This window comes from Myotis davidii, unplaced genomic scaffold, assembly GCF_000327345.1.
Source record: "Myotis davidii unplaced genomic scaffold, ASM32734v1 scaffold69, whole genome shotgun sequence".
Classification (NCBI taxonomy): Eukaryota; Metazoa; Chordata; class Mammalia; order Chiroptera; family Vespertilionidae; genus Myotis; species Myotis davidii.
Window position 1 is genome coordinate 1,836,477 of NW_006300363.1, and position 17,820 is coordinate 1,854,296.

Below are 17,820 nucleotides of genomic sequence, written 5' to 3' on the forward strand. Positions count from 1 at the left end.
ACGGTGGCCGTGGTGACCGACCACTGGGCCGTGCTGAGCCCCCGGGTGGAGCACCAGAGCGCCGTCTGCGAGGCGGCCCACTTCGGCCTCTGGCGGATTTGCACCAAAAGTATCATCGTGAGCGGCAGCAAGGACAAGAGCTGCGGACCCATCACCCTGCCTGGGGGTAACGTACCCACGCTGTCCCCCGTCCCTGCCTCCTGTCCTTCTTTGTTCCTTCCGGAAAAGTGGCTCAGAACAGCCCTCTGTGCCCGGGACAGGGGGTCTGAATTGCATGAGGCCATGCACCACGGTGAGGGGAGCTCCCTGTATAGAACCCCCGGGGTCGGGATGACTAGTCTCCCTGCGGTCGTACAGCCCTCTGCGACCCTAGTAAATACAGTACAAGCTCAGGAAAGAGCCCGCTCTAATCACACATTACCCGTGACCCCCAACATGACAATTGGCGGGGCGGTAGGGGGACAAAGCCCATCACAGCCTCTGCTTCCTCCCCTGGTGCTTGGGCTCAGCAACGCCAAGTCCCTTCCCGTGCTGACAAATGTCACTCCAAGGCGGCGGTGGACCAGGCTGAGTGCGGCATCCCACTCGGCGTTCAGAATTATCTGTTATCGGACTGGGTGTTCATTGAAACCTCCCCTTCCAGGGAGCCAATGCCAAGTCCCCCCAAACCTTGCAGTGTGTCGGGGAGGACAGAGGAGCCCAAACCTTGTTTCTCCCTCTCCCCTCTATCTTCTTCCTTCCCTGCCCGCTGGCTCCCGCCTCGCTCATTCCCACTGGACACTCGGAAGATTCATAAATACCCAGCTGTCTTGGAAACACCGAGTCCCCCGGCTGAGGGCTTTAAATGGCATGAGCATGTCCTTCACGGGTATCACATGGCCCGGATGCCCATGCCCCTCAGCCAGTGCTGAGCACGCCCGTAAACAGATGCATCATCCAGCCAACTCCCCTGGGCTGGGCTGGGCAGGGCAGGGCAGGGCAGCTTCTCCAGAAACGCACTGGGATGGTCCTGCCCACCTGTGCTGGGAGGCATCTGCCTTTCAAAGCCTGGTGAGTTCACAGGGCAGAGGAGCAGGGCGGCGAGCTGAGTCTATACAAGGGAGAGACAGGCTGGCAGCAGATGGCTGAGCCAGCCACTGGGGACCAACAGGCACGGCTTGGACTTGAACCTGGTCAGTCTATCTCAGTGCCTTCTCACTCTGGTCCTGAGTGAATCGTACTTGTGAGCACAGCCTTACCCCCAACAGGCTGCTGCTGGGTGTTTCTGACTTCCTCCATCTCCTTTCTCTGCCTGTGAACATCTTTTCCTTCCCCCCACCCTGCCTGTGCATTACAGGACCACTTTCCTGGGGGGATGGACAGAGTTCATACATGTTCCTTTTTTTTATATCCTCACCCAAGGATATTTCTTCATTGATTTTTAGAGAAAGTGGAAGAGAGTGGGAAAGAGAGAGAAATATCGATGTGAGAGAAACACATCGGTTGGTTGCCACCTGCACACGCCCCAACCAGGGCCCGAGCCGAGGAGGAGCCTGCAACCGAGGTACGTGCCCTTGACCAGAATCAAACCCAGGACCCTTCGGTCCTCAGGCCCACGCTCTATCCACTGAACCAAACCGGCTAGAGCATACAATGTCCTTATGTATTCTTAATAACAGTAATAATAAGAACTGCAAACACAAATAGAGGACTACCTGCCAGACATTGTCTTAAGTGTTTTACATATTAACTTTGGATGACATCAGAAAAAAAAAATGACAGAGTAAGAACCTCCAAAAATCCTCCTCTCCATGAAAACAATGTGGACATTGGCGAAAATGATCAGAATAAACTTTTTGAGAACTCTGGAAATGTATACAGCTTAGTGGAGTGTTTCACACTCCGCTAAGCACAGAGCCCCTCAGTAAATACTGGGAGATGTATTCGTCCCAGTAATTTTAGGAAATCTCTGTGAACTGACCACCAAACTAACTGAGCAGAGGTTTCAGCAGCCACACATGACAAAGAATATAGACTTTACAAAATTAATTCCGAAAGTCACTAAATAAACAACAATAACAAACAGCAACAGGAACAATCCTTGGGTAAGGTTAGAATCTGATTTCTAGAGTTGCTACATTATATTGTTTAAATTTTCCAGTTTTAAGTTTAAATTTTAAAAAATTTCAAGACCTGCAAAGAACTAAAAATGCATGGCCTATACAATAGTAATGTCAGTAATAGATTCTTAAGGAAGCCCAGATACTGGACTTACTAGACCAAGACTTTAAGTCACCTGTTTTAGGTATATTCAAGGAAATAGAAGAAACCACTGGCCTTCCTCGTGTGCTAAGAATGATGTCTCATGAAGTAGAGAATAAAGATGAAAATTATTTGAAAAGGGTCTAATAGAAATTCTAGAGTTGAGAAGTACAATAACTGAAATGAAAAAATTCACCGGAGGCGTTCAATAGCAGAGCTGAGCAGGTAGAGGAACAAATCCATGACATTAAAGATACATCAACTGAGATTAGCTAGTCTGAGAAACAGACAGGAGAAATAGTGAAGAAAAATGAACAGAGCCTGTGGAACAGAATGAAATGTATCAGTATACACCTAATGGTACTCCCAGAAGAAAGTGAGAGAGAGGAGCAGGAAGTCCATATGAAAAATAATGGTCAACATTTTCCCAAATCTGATGGAAAACATTCATCTAGAAACCCATGAAGCTTAATGAACTTCAAGTAGGATAGATCAAAATCTGGAGACATCATAATTAAAAGGCAGATAAGTTGAAAAATAAAGACAGACTCTTGTGAGAGCAGCAAGTGACTCATCACATACAAGAAATTCTAACTAAGACAAACAGCTACTTTTCCCCCTAAAACCATTGAAGGCCAGAGGCAGTGGGATGATATATATATTAACTCATCTAAATCTCACAAAATCCTCTATGGGGTCCATACTATTATCATCATCCCATCTTACAGATAAGGAAAACAAGGCACAGGGAAGTTGAATAATTTGACCGAATTCACACAATTACCATGGCAGGATGCTGGGCAAGTCTTGAGCGACAGTGACAGAGGCCTGGCTTGATTGGTCCTAACTGAGCATCTTGTTGCTGCCGGAAGTATCCAGACTGAGCACTGGGTCTGACATACCCCACCCGTGCTGGGGCCATCAGGGCCCACAGAGGAGCCTGTGGTCGGTCTCCAGTGGGCAGCCATGGGGCCCCGAGCACATGCCCCTCCCAGGCCTTCCTCACGTGCTAAGTCCAAGAGAGGGACAGGGTTGGCCTGTCTGTCCTCAAGCCCTAAGTTCAGCCACGTGAGAGAGAAGCTGAGACTTCCAGATGTCCTCAGTGGGAGCCCTGCCCACTGGGTGCCCCTCACCATGTATGAGAGCATATAATTGGGGAGGGGAGGGACAGGAACACTGCCCCTGGGCCACTGAGGGGAAAATCCCCCCACCTCCCAGAATCCACAGGCTGGCTTCCCAGACATGCTGTTCCCCCCGTGTCTGAGCTAAGAAAGCTTTTGGGCGAGTGCCTAGTGGCAGCAGCGGTTTGTCCGGGATGGGGCCTGGTGTCTATCTCCTGGGGTTGACAACCCGAGCACGCCCTGCGCAAGAGTAGCCTCAGCACCCCAGAACCGCCCATAGCTGGGCCTTCATCCCATGCCCCCTCCCCCCGCCCTGCCCTCTCCCTGCTCCAAACGCCTTTGACTGGAGGATGGCGAGTAGTCACAGAAGCAGCTGACTGTGAAATACACTTGAATTCAATCAATTCTTTTCAGAGGGTTTTCAATGACGACTGAAATTGGCCCTTACAGAATGAAACAGAAATGTTCCTTTGTCCAGAGAGAGGCCTGTGGTGACTTAGGACACAGCACAGCCATTTTGAAGCAGTGACTGGAGACAATCTCTAGCGAACAATCTAACAAGTATGAGAGGGCTGCATTATGTTCTAAAACAGCCCCGGAAGCTGTGAGAGAGAAAAGAGCAGCTCGACTCTGACATCACCACTTACCGGTGTCAGACACCCCAGGTAACTCAGATAAAAAGGGAAGCGATTTAAATATAGAAGCTCAAAGAGAGGGCGGTTTACCTCTCAGAACATTCACTGCTGCTCACTACGCCAGGCTTGGTCTCCAGGGGCCATTTCCTTCCTCCACCGTGGGAGCAGCGGTCACCCTGAGGTGGGGGAGGAGGGAGGAGTGGGAGGCCACAGGCTTCGGGGGCAATGAGAGGGTTTGGGCCAGATAGAAGGAAGCCTGCACCCACATGAAGGCAGCACCTCGGGCGCGTCTCCGTCAGTGGCCTTGTGAAAATGCAGAGACAGCCTGGCCTGTTTGGCTCAATGAATAAAGCTTCCACCCACGGACTGAAGGGTCCCAGGTTCAATTCTGGTCAAGGGCATGTTCCTTGGTTGCAGGCTCAATCCCCGGCCCTGGTCGGGACATGTGCAGGAGGCAGCAATAGACGTGTCTCTCTCACACGTTGATGTTTCTCTCTCTTTCTCTGTCTCCCCGCTCCCACCCACTCTCTCCAAAAAAAAAGAAGAAGAAAAAGGAAAAATATCCTCCGGTGAGGACTCACAGAAAAAAAGAAAATCCAAAGACAATCTGAAGGTCAAGAAATGAAGGCAAAACCAGAGGCTCTAAACAATCAATAAAGAAAAAGCAGTCAATACAGGGCCTCACACAAATAAAAAGCAACTTGATTTAGTTTTCTTAAAGAAACAAGATAGTATAAAATAACCCAATCATCGACTTCCTAAATCCAGAGTAAATAATATTAACCTGTATTCAATATGCAATAGGACTATCCTTTCATTTGATAGTATGTCTAGTTACAGGAGAGATGAAAAGGAAAAACGGAAGAGAAATTATGCCTGAAATTATACTTAACATCGGCATGAATTTCTTTGTTCTGAGACCTTCCTCTTCTCCCCCATCAAAGAACATCCTACTGTCCGCAGGTCTTCCGCTTTCCTGATAGTTACCCCGGAGACCGAGAAGCCGGCCGGGGAAGGTCTGGGCTGGGCTGCCTCTGCAGCCATGGGTGTCGAGGGTCCGATGAAACAACCTGCTGGTCACATTTGGTCCTTGAATGGATTCTCTAGCCCTCACCTAAGTCCCTCCAGGTGGCCCACTCAGAAGAGCACTTTGCGGGGCATTTGAAGGGGCCTGAGCAGGGCTCCCCAACGTGGCTGATCATCAGAATCTCCTGGGAAGCTTTTGAAAAGCCAGCGAGACAGGATGGGCCTGGTGCTGAGAAACACAGCTCTAGACTTCGGTGGGATCCAGGGTTTCTTAACCTCAGCGCTACTGGCACTTTGGGGCTGGAGAATTCTATGATGCAAGAGTCTGTTCTGTGCAGAGGGATGTGTAGCAGCATCCCGGCCTCTACCCACTAGATGCCACTAGCAGCCCTGCCCAGTTGTAACAGCAAAAATGTCTCCAGACATTGCCCAAGGTCCCTGGCGGATATAATCGGACGAACCACTGTGTAGCCTCTTGTTGACCATGTATTCTGTCCCCCCTGACAAATGACTTGAGCCATGGGCCTCAGTTACCCCATCTGCCTAATGGGCTCAGTCCCCAAGTGCTGTCTGTACCTTTGACTCAATCAGCCTTGGCTCCCGGAGGATCTCCCAGCCTCTTATGCAACCCCCTTAATCTGGTGGCATTTTGGTCTTAGCGTCAGAGAAGGTATTTGTCTCAGCCCAGGGTGAGGGTTTGGGGAGAAGACACCAGCCCAGAGATCCCTTCCGCCCACCCTGGTGGGATCACACCACCCTCTCTCAGCCGAGCCTCTGCCTCAGCTACAGGCCCTTTTCCCTCACCTCACAGGTTGTCTCCTCCTTTGCAGAGAAAAACTGTTCCTACTTCCGGCATTTCAACCCAGGCGAGAGCTCAGAGATCTTTGAATTCACCACTCAGAAAGGTGAGCCCAGGGCGTCGAGCCGGGAGGGCGGGGAGAAGTGACTGCGGTCACACCGCTGAGGCAGGAAATCATCTGGCGCAAAAGCCGACTTCCCTGCGCCTGGTGAGAAGAGCCCTGCCACCCTCGGTGTGTCCCAGCCTCTGTCCATGGGGCTGGCGGAGGCGGTGAAGGCGCCGTGCCTGCGACAGGAGCCAGGCAATGGAACAAGCGCTCACCAACCCTGGGACGGGTTTCCGGCTGGCGGGTCACAGTCTGCGGGGAACTGATTCCTTCCCACGCCATCGATCACGCCCAAGAATCAGGAGGGCAGGGGGCGGGGGGAGACGCATCAGAGTCCGGGAGCCCCGAGCACATGTGCCCTGGGGTCTTCCAGGAGCCATGGAGCTCACATGCACCCCTCTGTCATGGGTACAGACCCACACCTGCACATGTACGAACGGTGGCACACGGTGTGGGCGTGCACACACACATGCATACATACGTGTGCACACACTCACTCTGGTAGATCCTTATATGCCAGTGCAACACTAACACACACACTCTGGCAAATCTTACACCTGTCACACACACACACACGATGCCAAGATAACACCTGTCACACACACGCGCACCATGCAAATCTTACCTCTCACACACACACACACCCCATGCAAATCTTACACTTGTCACACGCACACACACCATGCACATCTTATATTTCCCACACACACACACACACCATGCAAATCTTACACCTGTCACACGCACACACACCATGCAAATCTTACCTTTCCCACACACACACACACACGATGCAAAGCTTACACCTGGCACACACACACACCACACACATACACACACATCACACACACCACACACATACACACACACATGCACACACACACCATGCAAATCTTATACCTGTCTCACACACACCACACAAAGCTTACACCTGACACACACACACACACACACACACACGCCCGTGCTCTGTAACAAGCCACCTTCCAGAGGCTGCTGTCAGCCCAGGACAGACCACCCTCCGCCGAGTGCCTGCTGCTTTCTGCCTGTCACTCAGGAAGTTTCCTTCCAGAAAGGCCTCTTGCCACGTGCCTCCTGCCCCTTCCCAGTCCTCTGCCCGGTGGGGAGGTTGGGGGAGGGGTTGCAGTTTCGTGCAACCCGGGAGTTAGAATTGAGTCTCTACTCGTGTGCGACTTGAGTGATTTCTTCTCTCGGGGCCTCAGTCTTCCTGAGTGTGTGGGGAGTGTGCGTGATTGTGTGTGTGTGTTAGTGCAATGGGAATCATAACCCATGGTGGTGTCACTCACCCGGTTGGCGGCACAGCCAGCGGTGGCCCAAGGCCAGGACGAGGCCACTGCTGAGGTGCCCGCCGGCCCTGTGTGTGTTGCAGAGTACAGCATCTCGGCCGCCGCCATCGCCATCTTCAGCCTCATCTTCATCATCATGGGAACCATCTGCGTGCTCCTGTCCTTCACCAAGAAGCGGGACTACCTGCTGAGGCCGGCATCCATGTTCTACGCCTTTGCAGGTAGAGGGGGGGCACTTGCCTGTGAGCCCGGGCCGGGGGCGCGATGTCCGGGGTGAGGGCTGCTGCCACCCCATCCTCCCTCCAACCTTGAGATGTAGGTCTGGAGAAATTCCCGGGCTCCACGCAGGAACAAACGTGGTCAGGACTCACCAACACTCAGTGGCTCTGGGAGATGTTGGCAATTTGTCCATTTAATCCACAAGCACTGAGAGCAATGCCCGTCACTAACACATTTTAAATTAATCCAAACAAATACTAACACAAGAAGGAAAGAAACGCCATTACCCTGAGGGTGAGCGAGTCATGCGGTAGGCAGGCAGACGGGTCACTTTGCAGGTCCCCACGTGCACCTCCAGTCTCGAGACAGTCTCCTCCACGGCCAGGTCTCCCCCTTGTCCCTGCGGAAGCCCCGGCCGACGGTGGGCACAGGCCGGGTGGGCCCTGAGCGTCCCCGCTCTACCCTCAGGTCTCTGCATCTTCGTCTCGGTGGAGGTCCTGCGGCAGTCGGTGAAGCGCATGATCGACAGCGAGGACACGGTCTGGATCGAGTACTATTACTCCTGGTCCTTCGCCTGCGCCTGCTCCGCCTTCGTCCTCCTCTTCCTGGGCGGCCTGGCCCTGCTGCTCTTCTCCCTGCCTCGCATGCCCCAGAACCCCTGGGAGTCCTGCATGGACTCGGAGCCCGAGCACTAGCCCTCCTGGGGTCCCAGCGACTCTCAGGGCTTTCCCCACAAGGAAGCCCAGCCCAGAACATTCTAGAAAGCAGGCGGGAGCGTCACATCTCTCCTGTTCCCACCTGACCCACACTGCTGCTGCGGCTTCCCCTCCCCTGGCGGCTCTCTGGGCTGCAACAGGCGCCTGGGGAATCCAGCAAGTGGACACGATCCAGACCTGCCCTCGGTGGGAAGGAGGCGGGCCCAGCAGGTGCACAGGTGTCTGCAGAGGCCCGACCTCCCGCTGGAGCTCGTAGTCGTCCCCACGGCGCCAGTTGTCTGATGGGCTGGCTGCCGTTGTCCTGTGAGCCTGACCAGGGCCGCCCTGTGCTCATTACCAGCTCGGGGTGTCCTCCGGGGCAAGCAGCCAGCCCCTCGGTCCCTGGCGACAAGACGCACTGTGTTTGGTGAGCTGACCCCGACCTCGCCTTCTCTGAGGCCGGAGAAGCATCTTTAACTGGGTATTTTCTGACTGTGGTTTGAAATAAAAGTTCTTTGAAAACTTGCTTTTTCCTGTGTCTTGCGTAGAAAACGCGAGGATCCCTGGCTGCAGCTCAGGGGCCGCAGGGACCCTGGAGGAGGAGGAAAAGGGGTCTCTGGGACGCACGCGGGGACACGTGGGGAGAGGCGTGCTGTTTACCGAGACTTACCGTTCTGAATTCCAGCGTGCATCTCGGGGCCCTGGGGTTTTCTCTGGCAGAAACCAGAGACCATCCAACTAGGCAAGGGTGTTAAAAATAGGAGGGCTTATTTCCAGAGCGCTGGCCTGCCAGGCGTCCAAGTGCTAACACAGCAGTCAAGCCGCACAGCCACAAGTGTCTGATTTCCGATGCTGGGCTGTGGTTGCAGAGAACATGAGGAAGCGGGGCTTAGCAGTTAGACGTGGAGGGCGCCGCGGAGGGCCGTGACCCACACGCTCCCGCCTCCCAGAGCCCCACCGGAGCCGGCCCAGGGAGGACAGGGAGGACGGGGAGGATGGGGAGCAGGGAGGGCGGGCGGGGGGCTCTGTGAGTCCCAGAAGAGGAAGATTGCAAAAAGCTGAGAGGAGGACTGGTCCACGTGAAACCCATCTGGGTTTGCTGACTGGCACTCATCAAAGTGAGCTCCTCCCCTCCCGCGGACCGGGAGACAGGCCCCATTTTCAGGGGTTTTCTCAGGTGGGCACTGAAGGGGGGCTAGGGCCATCCTACGGGTGCGGCCCTGAGCTGTTAGGAAGGATGTCAGTGTCTGCTCAAGTCTTTACACAGCGGAATCGAGACGAGGGCTCAGCGGAGCCTGGCTCGGGTCTGGTCAAGGAGGGCGACGGTCAGAACACAGCCGCCCCCCTTCCGTGGCTGATGGCCGGCCAGGACGGCTGCAAGGAGCAGGTGAAACACAGGCCGGCTGGGGCTTTCATCACATCCTACTACACTGCTTTCCCTGCCAGTGTGACTTGTCCCATTTCGATCCAATGTTTCATTTACACATTCATTTCTAATTCATTTCCTGCCCGCTTGCACAAAAGATCCGAAGTGGGGACCAGGTATAAATAAAGCCATGAGGTGGAACATTCCCATTAAAGCCAGGACTGGTGTTCGGCCGGGCGCCACTGCCCACGGCCTCTCGAGCCCTCATCCCCCGTCTCACTCAAGCGCAGCCGCCGAGGCCTTAATTAATCCCCACACAAGGCATCGATCCTGCAGGTGAAGCAAGTTCATTAAGGTAATTGCTGTTTCCAGGGGCGAGACTGTCTTCTCCTTTTGCTCCTGACAAGAATGTCTGGCCTCAATGTAAGAGAGCCAACCTCCTGGAAATGCTTGTTGCTCTGGGAGTAGACTTTGCCTCTCTATTCACCCACCGTGCGGTCCTGCTAACCCCCCAGAGAAATGGAGGACGGGGGGTCTGTCACCACAACCTAAGAGTCCTGGGCTTGAGGAGTTCAAAAGCGATTTCCAAGTCACTGATTTAACGGCGAACACGCCTCCCGCCCCCAGCCCGCCAGGGGTTTCAAACAAGGTCTGCCGGTGACCAAGGGGGTGTTTTAAAGCACGAAGGAGCTTAATGAAACCAGGGATGCAGCTTTACTTGGAAACGCCCAAGAGGCAGGGAGGCGACCATGTATATAACCTGCCTAACGGGGAGGAAAATGAGAAAAGGGAAAGGCCACAGCCAAGACTGGCCCAGCCTGGGACAGAGGCAGCCAGGGAAGCAGCGACAAATGAGAAAGCGGCCAGGCCACCGGCCACAGCCGTTGTTCTGGAGAGATGATGGGTGTGGCTGAAGCTGAGAGGGACGCTCTGGGGCCACCGCCGAGGGCCACCGTTATGCCGGTTTCACAGAAGTGACGTTTACAGAGGACACTGAGAGAACCTCTCCTCCTCCTACCTGTCTTCAAATGGTTAGACGATGTCTCCAGACCAGAAAGGGCCCCCTGGGAAGTGTGCTAAGACCCTGCTCCACCCTGAGCCTGGGGAGCCCCCTCTGGCCTCTGTGCACACAACAGACTTCAACTTATTCCAGCATCACTCGCTTCATACGTTACAGGCACCGAAAGGACCTCCACGGAGTTCAACCTTTGTGCTGGGACTTTCTTTGAAGGAGACCTTCCAACCACATTTCTCCAGCCCTTTCTCTGCGTACATTTCAACTTCCTGCCTGTGTTTCGGGGGTCAGGAGTTTTGTTCTGTATTCATCTCTGAAATTCAGGCCTGGGCCCATCTGCGCAGATCACACGGTACAGCAAATACCCCTCGGTTTGTCTTTCTGAATCACAGCGTTTGCTCATATTGTCCAACCGAAAGAAAATAGACCAGGGCTCGATTTAGATATCAAATGGCATCTGCCTTTTATAAATTCCTTCTTCAAATGTTCGTGTGCTTCTGCATGCCACAATTGCTCTAACAAATGGATTTTACAAGAAGCTACCATAAATGTATTTACGAGAGTAAAGAAGTAAAACATGTATTGCATGTATTATCTAGGCAGGCCTTACATTTTTGGGTTCTAACGTAACACTGTGGGTCTTTTCTGAACAAGGGTTTTTGTGGCTTAGATTTTGGGAAACCACTGACTATCCTCTGATCAGATGACCTTCGAGGTCCCTTCCAGTGACTTTCCATGAAGCAGATTTTGGTCAAAACTTATAAGAGTTCAAGAAATCAGGAGCTCCTTGGGATACATTTATCTTGCTTACCTGACGAGGGCCAAGGAAGGCTTTTGAGGAAGGAAGCGACACGATCCAGATACAGGAACAGAGAGGTGCAGGTGAGATGTGTCTAAAGGGCAGAGGTCACGGGCAGAGGCAGAAGCTAGAAAGTATTGGGGGAAGTAAGCGTCCCTTTTTCACGACCTCCACCCTTGCCTTTCATCTGTCAACTGACAAGTGTCTTGAAATAATTCTCTGCATCTCCTGTCACCATTGCTCTTGAGGGACCATTATTCTGTCCACCCCACTGGGTGACAACACCGAGTCCTAGGCATGTCCTAAAAAACGAGGACATGCCGAAACCGGTTTGGCTCAGTGGATAGAGCGTCGGCCTGCGGACTGAAAGGTCCCAGGTTCGATTCCGGTCAAGGGCATGTACCTGGGTTGCGGGCACATCCCCAGTGGGAGATGTGCAGGAGGCAGCTGATTGATGTCTCTCTCTCATCGATGTTTCTAACTCTCTCTCTCCCTTCCTCTCTGTAAAAAATCAATAAAATATATTTAAAAAAAAAAAAAACAAAAAAAACGAGGACATAATTGAGAGGTTAAAGTCAGCAGTGTGCATGCTGGCTAAATCGCCATCTCAGACGGTGATTAAAGAAAATTGAATTTATTTAAAGAAATGGGGGATGGGGACATCCAAAGGGAAGGGCTCCACAGCACTGCGCCAAAGAGTACCGGATCCATAATGGCAGCAAAAATACACTTAGGACAGTGAAACCAGGAAGGACATAGGAGAAGCCACAGGAGAGCCTAGGCGGGGCTGCTCTGGCTCACTGAGAAGTCAGGGAAAAGGGGGCCTTGGAGACAGGCTCAGGGGGTGAGCCCAGAATGAGCTGCCACTGCCCATTGCTTCAGTGGTTGCAAGTCTCGTGGGGTCCCTTAGAGGTTAGGGGATAGGTGCCTGTGGGGGAAGGAGAGGGGAAAGGGAATGGCAGGGGCATGCTCCTTGGAGAGAGAGTGCAACTGAGTCTTCCGTTTTGAGCATATTTCTCTCTCTCTTGCAGGGGGCAATCTTAGGGAGGTCTCCCGGGGAGGGTCTCAATAGAATATTCATCAGCTTCCCAGGTGTGCTCCTTCAGGGTCATGGTCTCCACTGATTGGTTGGCGCCAGAGGGTCATTAGTCAATGCAGCTGGTCCTGAGGCAGCCACGGATCACTTGCCTGGTTTGGCTGCTTTTCTGGGCCTGGAGCTGAAATACAACTGAGGCCTAGACGTTATCTTTAGGGAGGAAAAGGTCAGGGGTCTAAACCGCATGACCAGGGATATGAAAGATCCAGGGTCCAAGCCACAGGATCAGTGATATGCCAGGGAGGACAGGTTACCCTGGGGGAGAGGGTCCTGTTTTCCCAGTGTCGTCCCTTGCCAGGCACCCAGGGCTTTCTGCCCTGGTGAGTTTCTGTATCTGGCCCATCGTCCTTGCTCTGCTCCTGTCTGGCAGGGAATAATACCTTACGGTCCTGTCCTTCAGGAACTTAGCGTTCCATGGCAGATGGTTTAAAGATAAGTTGTAAGAGCCATGAGGGTGGGTGGGTTTCTCGGAAACACAAAGGGGCCTGTGGTCTGCCCCTCTCTGAACCTGCTGAAGTCCTGCTTATTCTGCAGGACTCCCCTCAGACATCGCCAGGTGCCGCGGTCTCCAACCCTCAGTGCAAACTGCATGCTTCCCTCCTCCTTGTGCCCTTGACACTGGGCTCCTGTTCCCAGTGCTGGGCGTCAGTATAGCTCGCGGCCTCTGCATGCCTTGCTCTTTGAAGGGAAGGGCCTTGCTTTCTTCCGACTCATGTTGGCAGTCAGGACCTCCCCCGCATCCTTTCCTCCAAGCCCTTGCCCAGCGGACAGTATACAGCCCTGGGGTCATGCTGGGACCTTGACCACGTGCATGCCCCAGAATGCTGCGAAGGAGGAGGCGGACAGATGGGGGAGAGCGTGTGCAAAGATGCTCAAAGAGAAGAGGCGGAAAGTGCCGTCAGGAGGCCTCGAGGAGCAAGAGAGGAGCCTGAAGGAGCTGTTCTCCATGTGGCTGCCTGACCCCAGGTGTCTGCAGCCCGAGTGGCTTGTCCCCGCACTCGGCCTGAGTGGGAGGAATGAGGCCGGGTTGGCTGTGTTCCCTACAGCACAGCACACGCCGCGTTTGTCCCCATGAGACAATTTTCTGAGCGACAGCACAGCAGCTGACAGACAGCCTTTAAGAACAGACAGATTTCCGGAAGTACTTTTTCCAGGAGGTTCAAAACCACCTTCAATTACCCTCGATCACAATTTTTTTTTTCTAAACATTTTCTCTACCCCGCTAAATAGCAGAACCAGCCCGGTAGGAATTAGTTCAGTCCTAGAAAGCCTACAGGGTCACCCTGAGGAGATGTGACTCACCAGGGAAAGCCGGTTTGTTTGCCCACCCACCTTCCAGCACTTCCTGCTGCTGTTGCCCCACATTGGGCAACTTACTTAGGCCTGGTCAGGAAGCGCAGGATTGCATCCACACAACTCCCTCCTAGAAGAGCCTCAGCCTAGTTTTGTAAAACCACGAACAAGTCCGCATTCCAACTAGAGGACAGACCTACCCAGCAGGTGGACACAGCCCCTCCCTGTTGGCTGCCAGGGTCTTTCGCACATAAAGAAACACAACCCTGAGGACTGATTAGAGCATTTCTTTTTTTAAAAAAAATACATATTTTATTGATTTTTTACAGAGAGGAAAGGAGAGAGATAGAGAGTTAGAAACATCGATGAGAGAGAAACACCCATCAGCTGCCTCCTGCACACTCCCCACTGGGGATGTGCCCGCAACCCAGGTACATGCCCTTGACCGGAATCAAACCTGGGACCTTTCAGTCCGCAGGCCGACGCTCTATCCACTGAGCCAAACCGGTTTCGGCTGATTAGAGCATTTCTGAGTTTCCTTTGCCAGCTCTCCTCCACTTTCAGGCCCTCTGCTCACCTCAAGAGGGCTTGCCATCTGATTACATTTCTATTCAATTAGTGAGCAAACAACCTCAAAGCACATTCTCTCCGGGTTTCTTTGATCTTTCTTTGCTCAGAGCCCAGAGCCTGGGAGCAGCAGCCAGCAGCCACACCCACCTTCCAGAGCCCACTGCTGGCTCACCCCTTCACCTAACCAGGGCCACTTCCTGCTCAGAGATGATCAACAGTTTCCCAAAGCAATGATTCAAAGCAATTTGCAGAGCATGGGTTTTAATGAGCTAGAGTAGGATAATACCCTAGACTTTTGCAAGCTGCAGCTTCTGTTCAATTTAATTACCTCCCTCTGAGAATTTAGCATCAGCTGGAGCTTCAGACAAAGGGGGATTTCATCACTTTCCCGAGCGCTGTGCGGTAGGTATGTGCCCACAGACCCCCGATAAGCTCAAGTAGGCAGCATCCATCACGACCCAGGTAACCATGGCGAAGCTGTCAAACTAAGGGATCTAACAGTGATACCTGGCAAGTCACAAAATACTCATGAATGCTAATGCGTTGTCACTGCTGGGAGAGCTGAGTGGAGTGGGCGGGATGTCACTGCACAGCACAGCTTACTCCTCCTCCACCCCAAGCCAGCACCCTGCCATCTGGCCACACATCATTGCAAAGGATGTCAGGGGAAGGGGAGAGTGTCTTTTTTTAAAAAATGACTTTAGAGAGGGGGCGGGGAACAACATTGATTGTGGTTTCACTAATTTATGCATTCATTGATTGATTTTTGTATGTGCCCTGTGGGGGATCAAACCCACAAACTTGGTGTGCCGGGGTGATGCTCTAACCAACTGAGCTCCCCTGCCAGGGCCGGGGAGGGTGTCTTAAGTTCTTCTCTCAATCAAGCCTGCGATCCATCTCAGCAAGTGTGCAAGGGCTGGCTGGCGCTGTAGAGGCCTGAGGACATAACCTCTGCCTTCCGGAAGTTCACAGACTCCTAACTACAATCCAAAAACTGTGATGACAGAGGTATAAGGCTTCACTGCAGGCAGAGGAGTTGGAATTCACAGCCTTGAATAGTCAGTGGAGCTCCTGGTAGTAGGCGGGGGTTGGAGGTCTGAGTGCTGAAGGGCATGCTCCCAGGGAAGCCCAGAGGCAAGGGAAGCAAGGGCTGGTCCAAGGGCGACTGTCTGCCTTAGTGCACCGTGCGCAGTGCGCTCAGGAAGATTTGGGGTGCCTCTGAAGCCCAGCTGAGAGTGTGATGGGAAACCTCTGAGGGCTTCTCAGAACAGAGTGGCACGATCCCATCTGTTGCAGGGAGATAACTGGAGAAGGGAACCAACGAGGCAATGCCATCAGCAAGGGCCTTCGGAAGGAAAGGACTTGCATCCACAGAGACTGGTTTGTTAGGACAATGCTGTGTTAATGAAGCAGCAGAGCCCATGTCAGACCCGGGCTCTTCGGCTACGCGAGATCAACAGCAGGGCTATGTGGATGTTTCTAATTCAACCGAGTTAAGCCCAAACAATTCTGCATTCACTGAGCCAACTTCTCATCTTCACGCTTGGCCTGCACTCCACACACGGTGCTCCCACCTTGCAGTCTTGGTGAAATTACTTTCCCGCTAGCTCCCACACTAATACCTCCAAAGAGCACGGACAGGACATAGAATGAACACCCGAGAGGGTCTGAATTGCATTTTCCCACCGCGAATGGGGCTTTGGGTTACTTCATCTAGAGAAGGTAGCAGCTCAGGGAGTCCTCCACATCCAGTTGATTTATACAGTAAGTGTTTTTCTTTCCCAAACCCAGAGAAGATTTATGTCATTATCACGTCAACTCAAAGAAGCAAGGTACTTGGCTTTTAAAAATGACTCACCGTGATGAGTAAGAATTATAAGTCGTCCTTATGAAAGGCTGACTGTCCTACCTACTTATATTTACTAACTTTGAGCACAGTCTATTCCAGTTAGATTTATGGTGCCACATTAATAAGATGTTAAAAATAAAATCGCCGGGGCACACAAAGCATTCTGTGACCTGCTAATGCTTCTCAGAACCGCCTCCCGGCCGATGCAAAAGATGATTCCCCAACAAAAACAAGACCCTGATTCGGGGCAACTTTCTGCACAGTCAGCATTGGGGGGAAGAGATAAAAGAGGGCGTGAGGTGGCTAATTCATGCTTGTCACATGCCACCGTCAAGTGTATTCCTATATCAGCGATGGCGAACCTTTTAAGCTCAACGTGTCAACATTTTGAAACTCTGGTGCCGTGTCACATATAGAAATTTTTTTATATTTGCAACCATAATAAAACAAAGATTTATATTTTTGATATTTATTTTATATATTTAAATGCCGTTTAACAAAGAAAAATCAACCAAAATAATGAGTTCGTGTTTCATGGGTTCACCATCACTGTCCTATATCCTCATAGTGAATTGCTCTAAACTAGGTTTACACTATTCTGAAAGAAATTCTGGGCTGCATAAGCCCAGCATTAACAAGATTCATTCATGATAATTTTGTTAAATTCCTAAGATCTGCACTGAATGACAACTTGAAAAGAGCACATTTTCTCGCTGACCACTGATGATTTTTAAACGTTCAGGTAACACTTTAGGCCTTTCCTACTGCTGATGTTCAGAGATTTAAGTCAAGTCACTGTTTTCTGGAAACTAGAGTTCCAGTTTTACAAATGAACACTGAGTTCTGTTACATTAGCTACTTTTACCAAATTCATATTATGAATAAAAGCAAAGGGCTGTGTTTATGTTTATCTTAAACGTAAAAGGAGGCAGAGAATGGTGGTTCACACAGAATAAACAAATCTCCACATTATTAAAAAGGCATTTTATTATAAATACATTTTAGTTGTAGCAGTAAAATACATTTTGTGTTACCATGAATCTTTTAAAACAAAAGAACTTCACTGAGACAATAATCACAAGGGAGGAGCTGTAGACCCCTAAACTGAAAACTTGTTTTAAGGAATCCAAGTGGCTAAAGTAATTCCAAAACTAAGTTTAAAAAGGAAGAAAAAGAACAAAAGAGGAAGAAAATAAAACCCCAGAGAGTGGCATTGGGTCTCTTCAGGTACTAGAACCTCTCAGACGAGGTATCATTAACATCAGAAAAAAAAATTGTTATAATTTTGCCGTAAATTAGAAATGGCCATACAACTGAGACTTCTGGGAGGTGGAAGTGGACCACCTCCGTGTTACATCAGCCTCCCGTTGGAAGACTTGCCAAAATAAGGCCCAGTATGAACGTAAGTGATTTATCGTAAGAAGTTAGTTGATAAGTTTAGATAAGAACTATATTTTTGAAGCATTAAGTAAAAAAACACTATGTCACTAATAGCAGGACCCTTTAATAAAATGCAAACCCTTTAACAAAACCCATGACCTTTATACTTTAGAGAGGTATCTCCATCACCATGGATACACCTACGCATCACCAGTACCTCCAGGGGTTTCCATGAATCAGGTCGGATGACTGGCACAGAAAGCGGATACAGTACAATGTCATATACGTGGGTTCATAGGAAGT

General features: G+C 51.4%; 1 protein-coding gene across 1 annotated transcript; it reads left to right on the forward strand.

Annotated features, from left to right (window-relative positions):
- On the forward strand, positions 1–8,674 carry CACNG1 (calcium voltage-gated channel auxiliary subunit gamma 1; the record flags this gene model as incomplete). The annotated part of the gene is made up of 4 exons (XM_015572413.1): positions 1–166; positions 5,854–5,928; positions 7,319–7,456; positions 7,923–8,674. Coding segments are annotated over 4 exons (606 nt in total), but the record flags the coding sequence as incomplete, so codon positions are not given.
- Between the last annotated feature and the right edge of the window lie 9,146 nt (positions 8,675–17,820).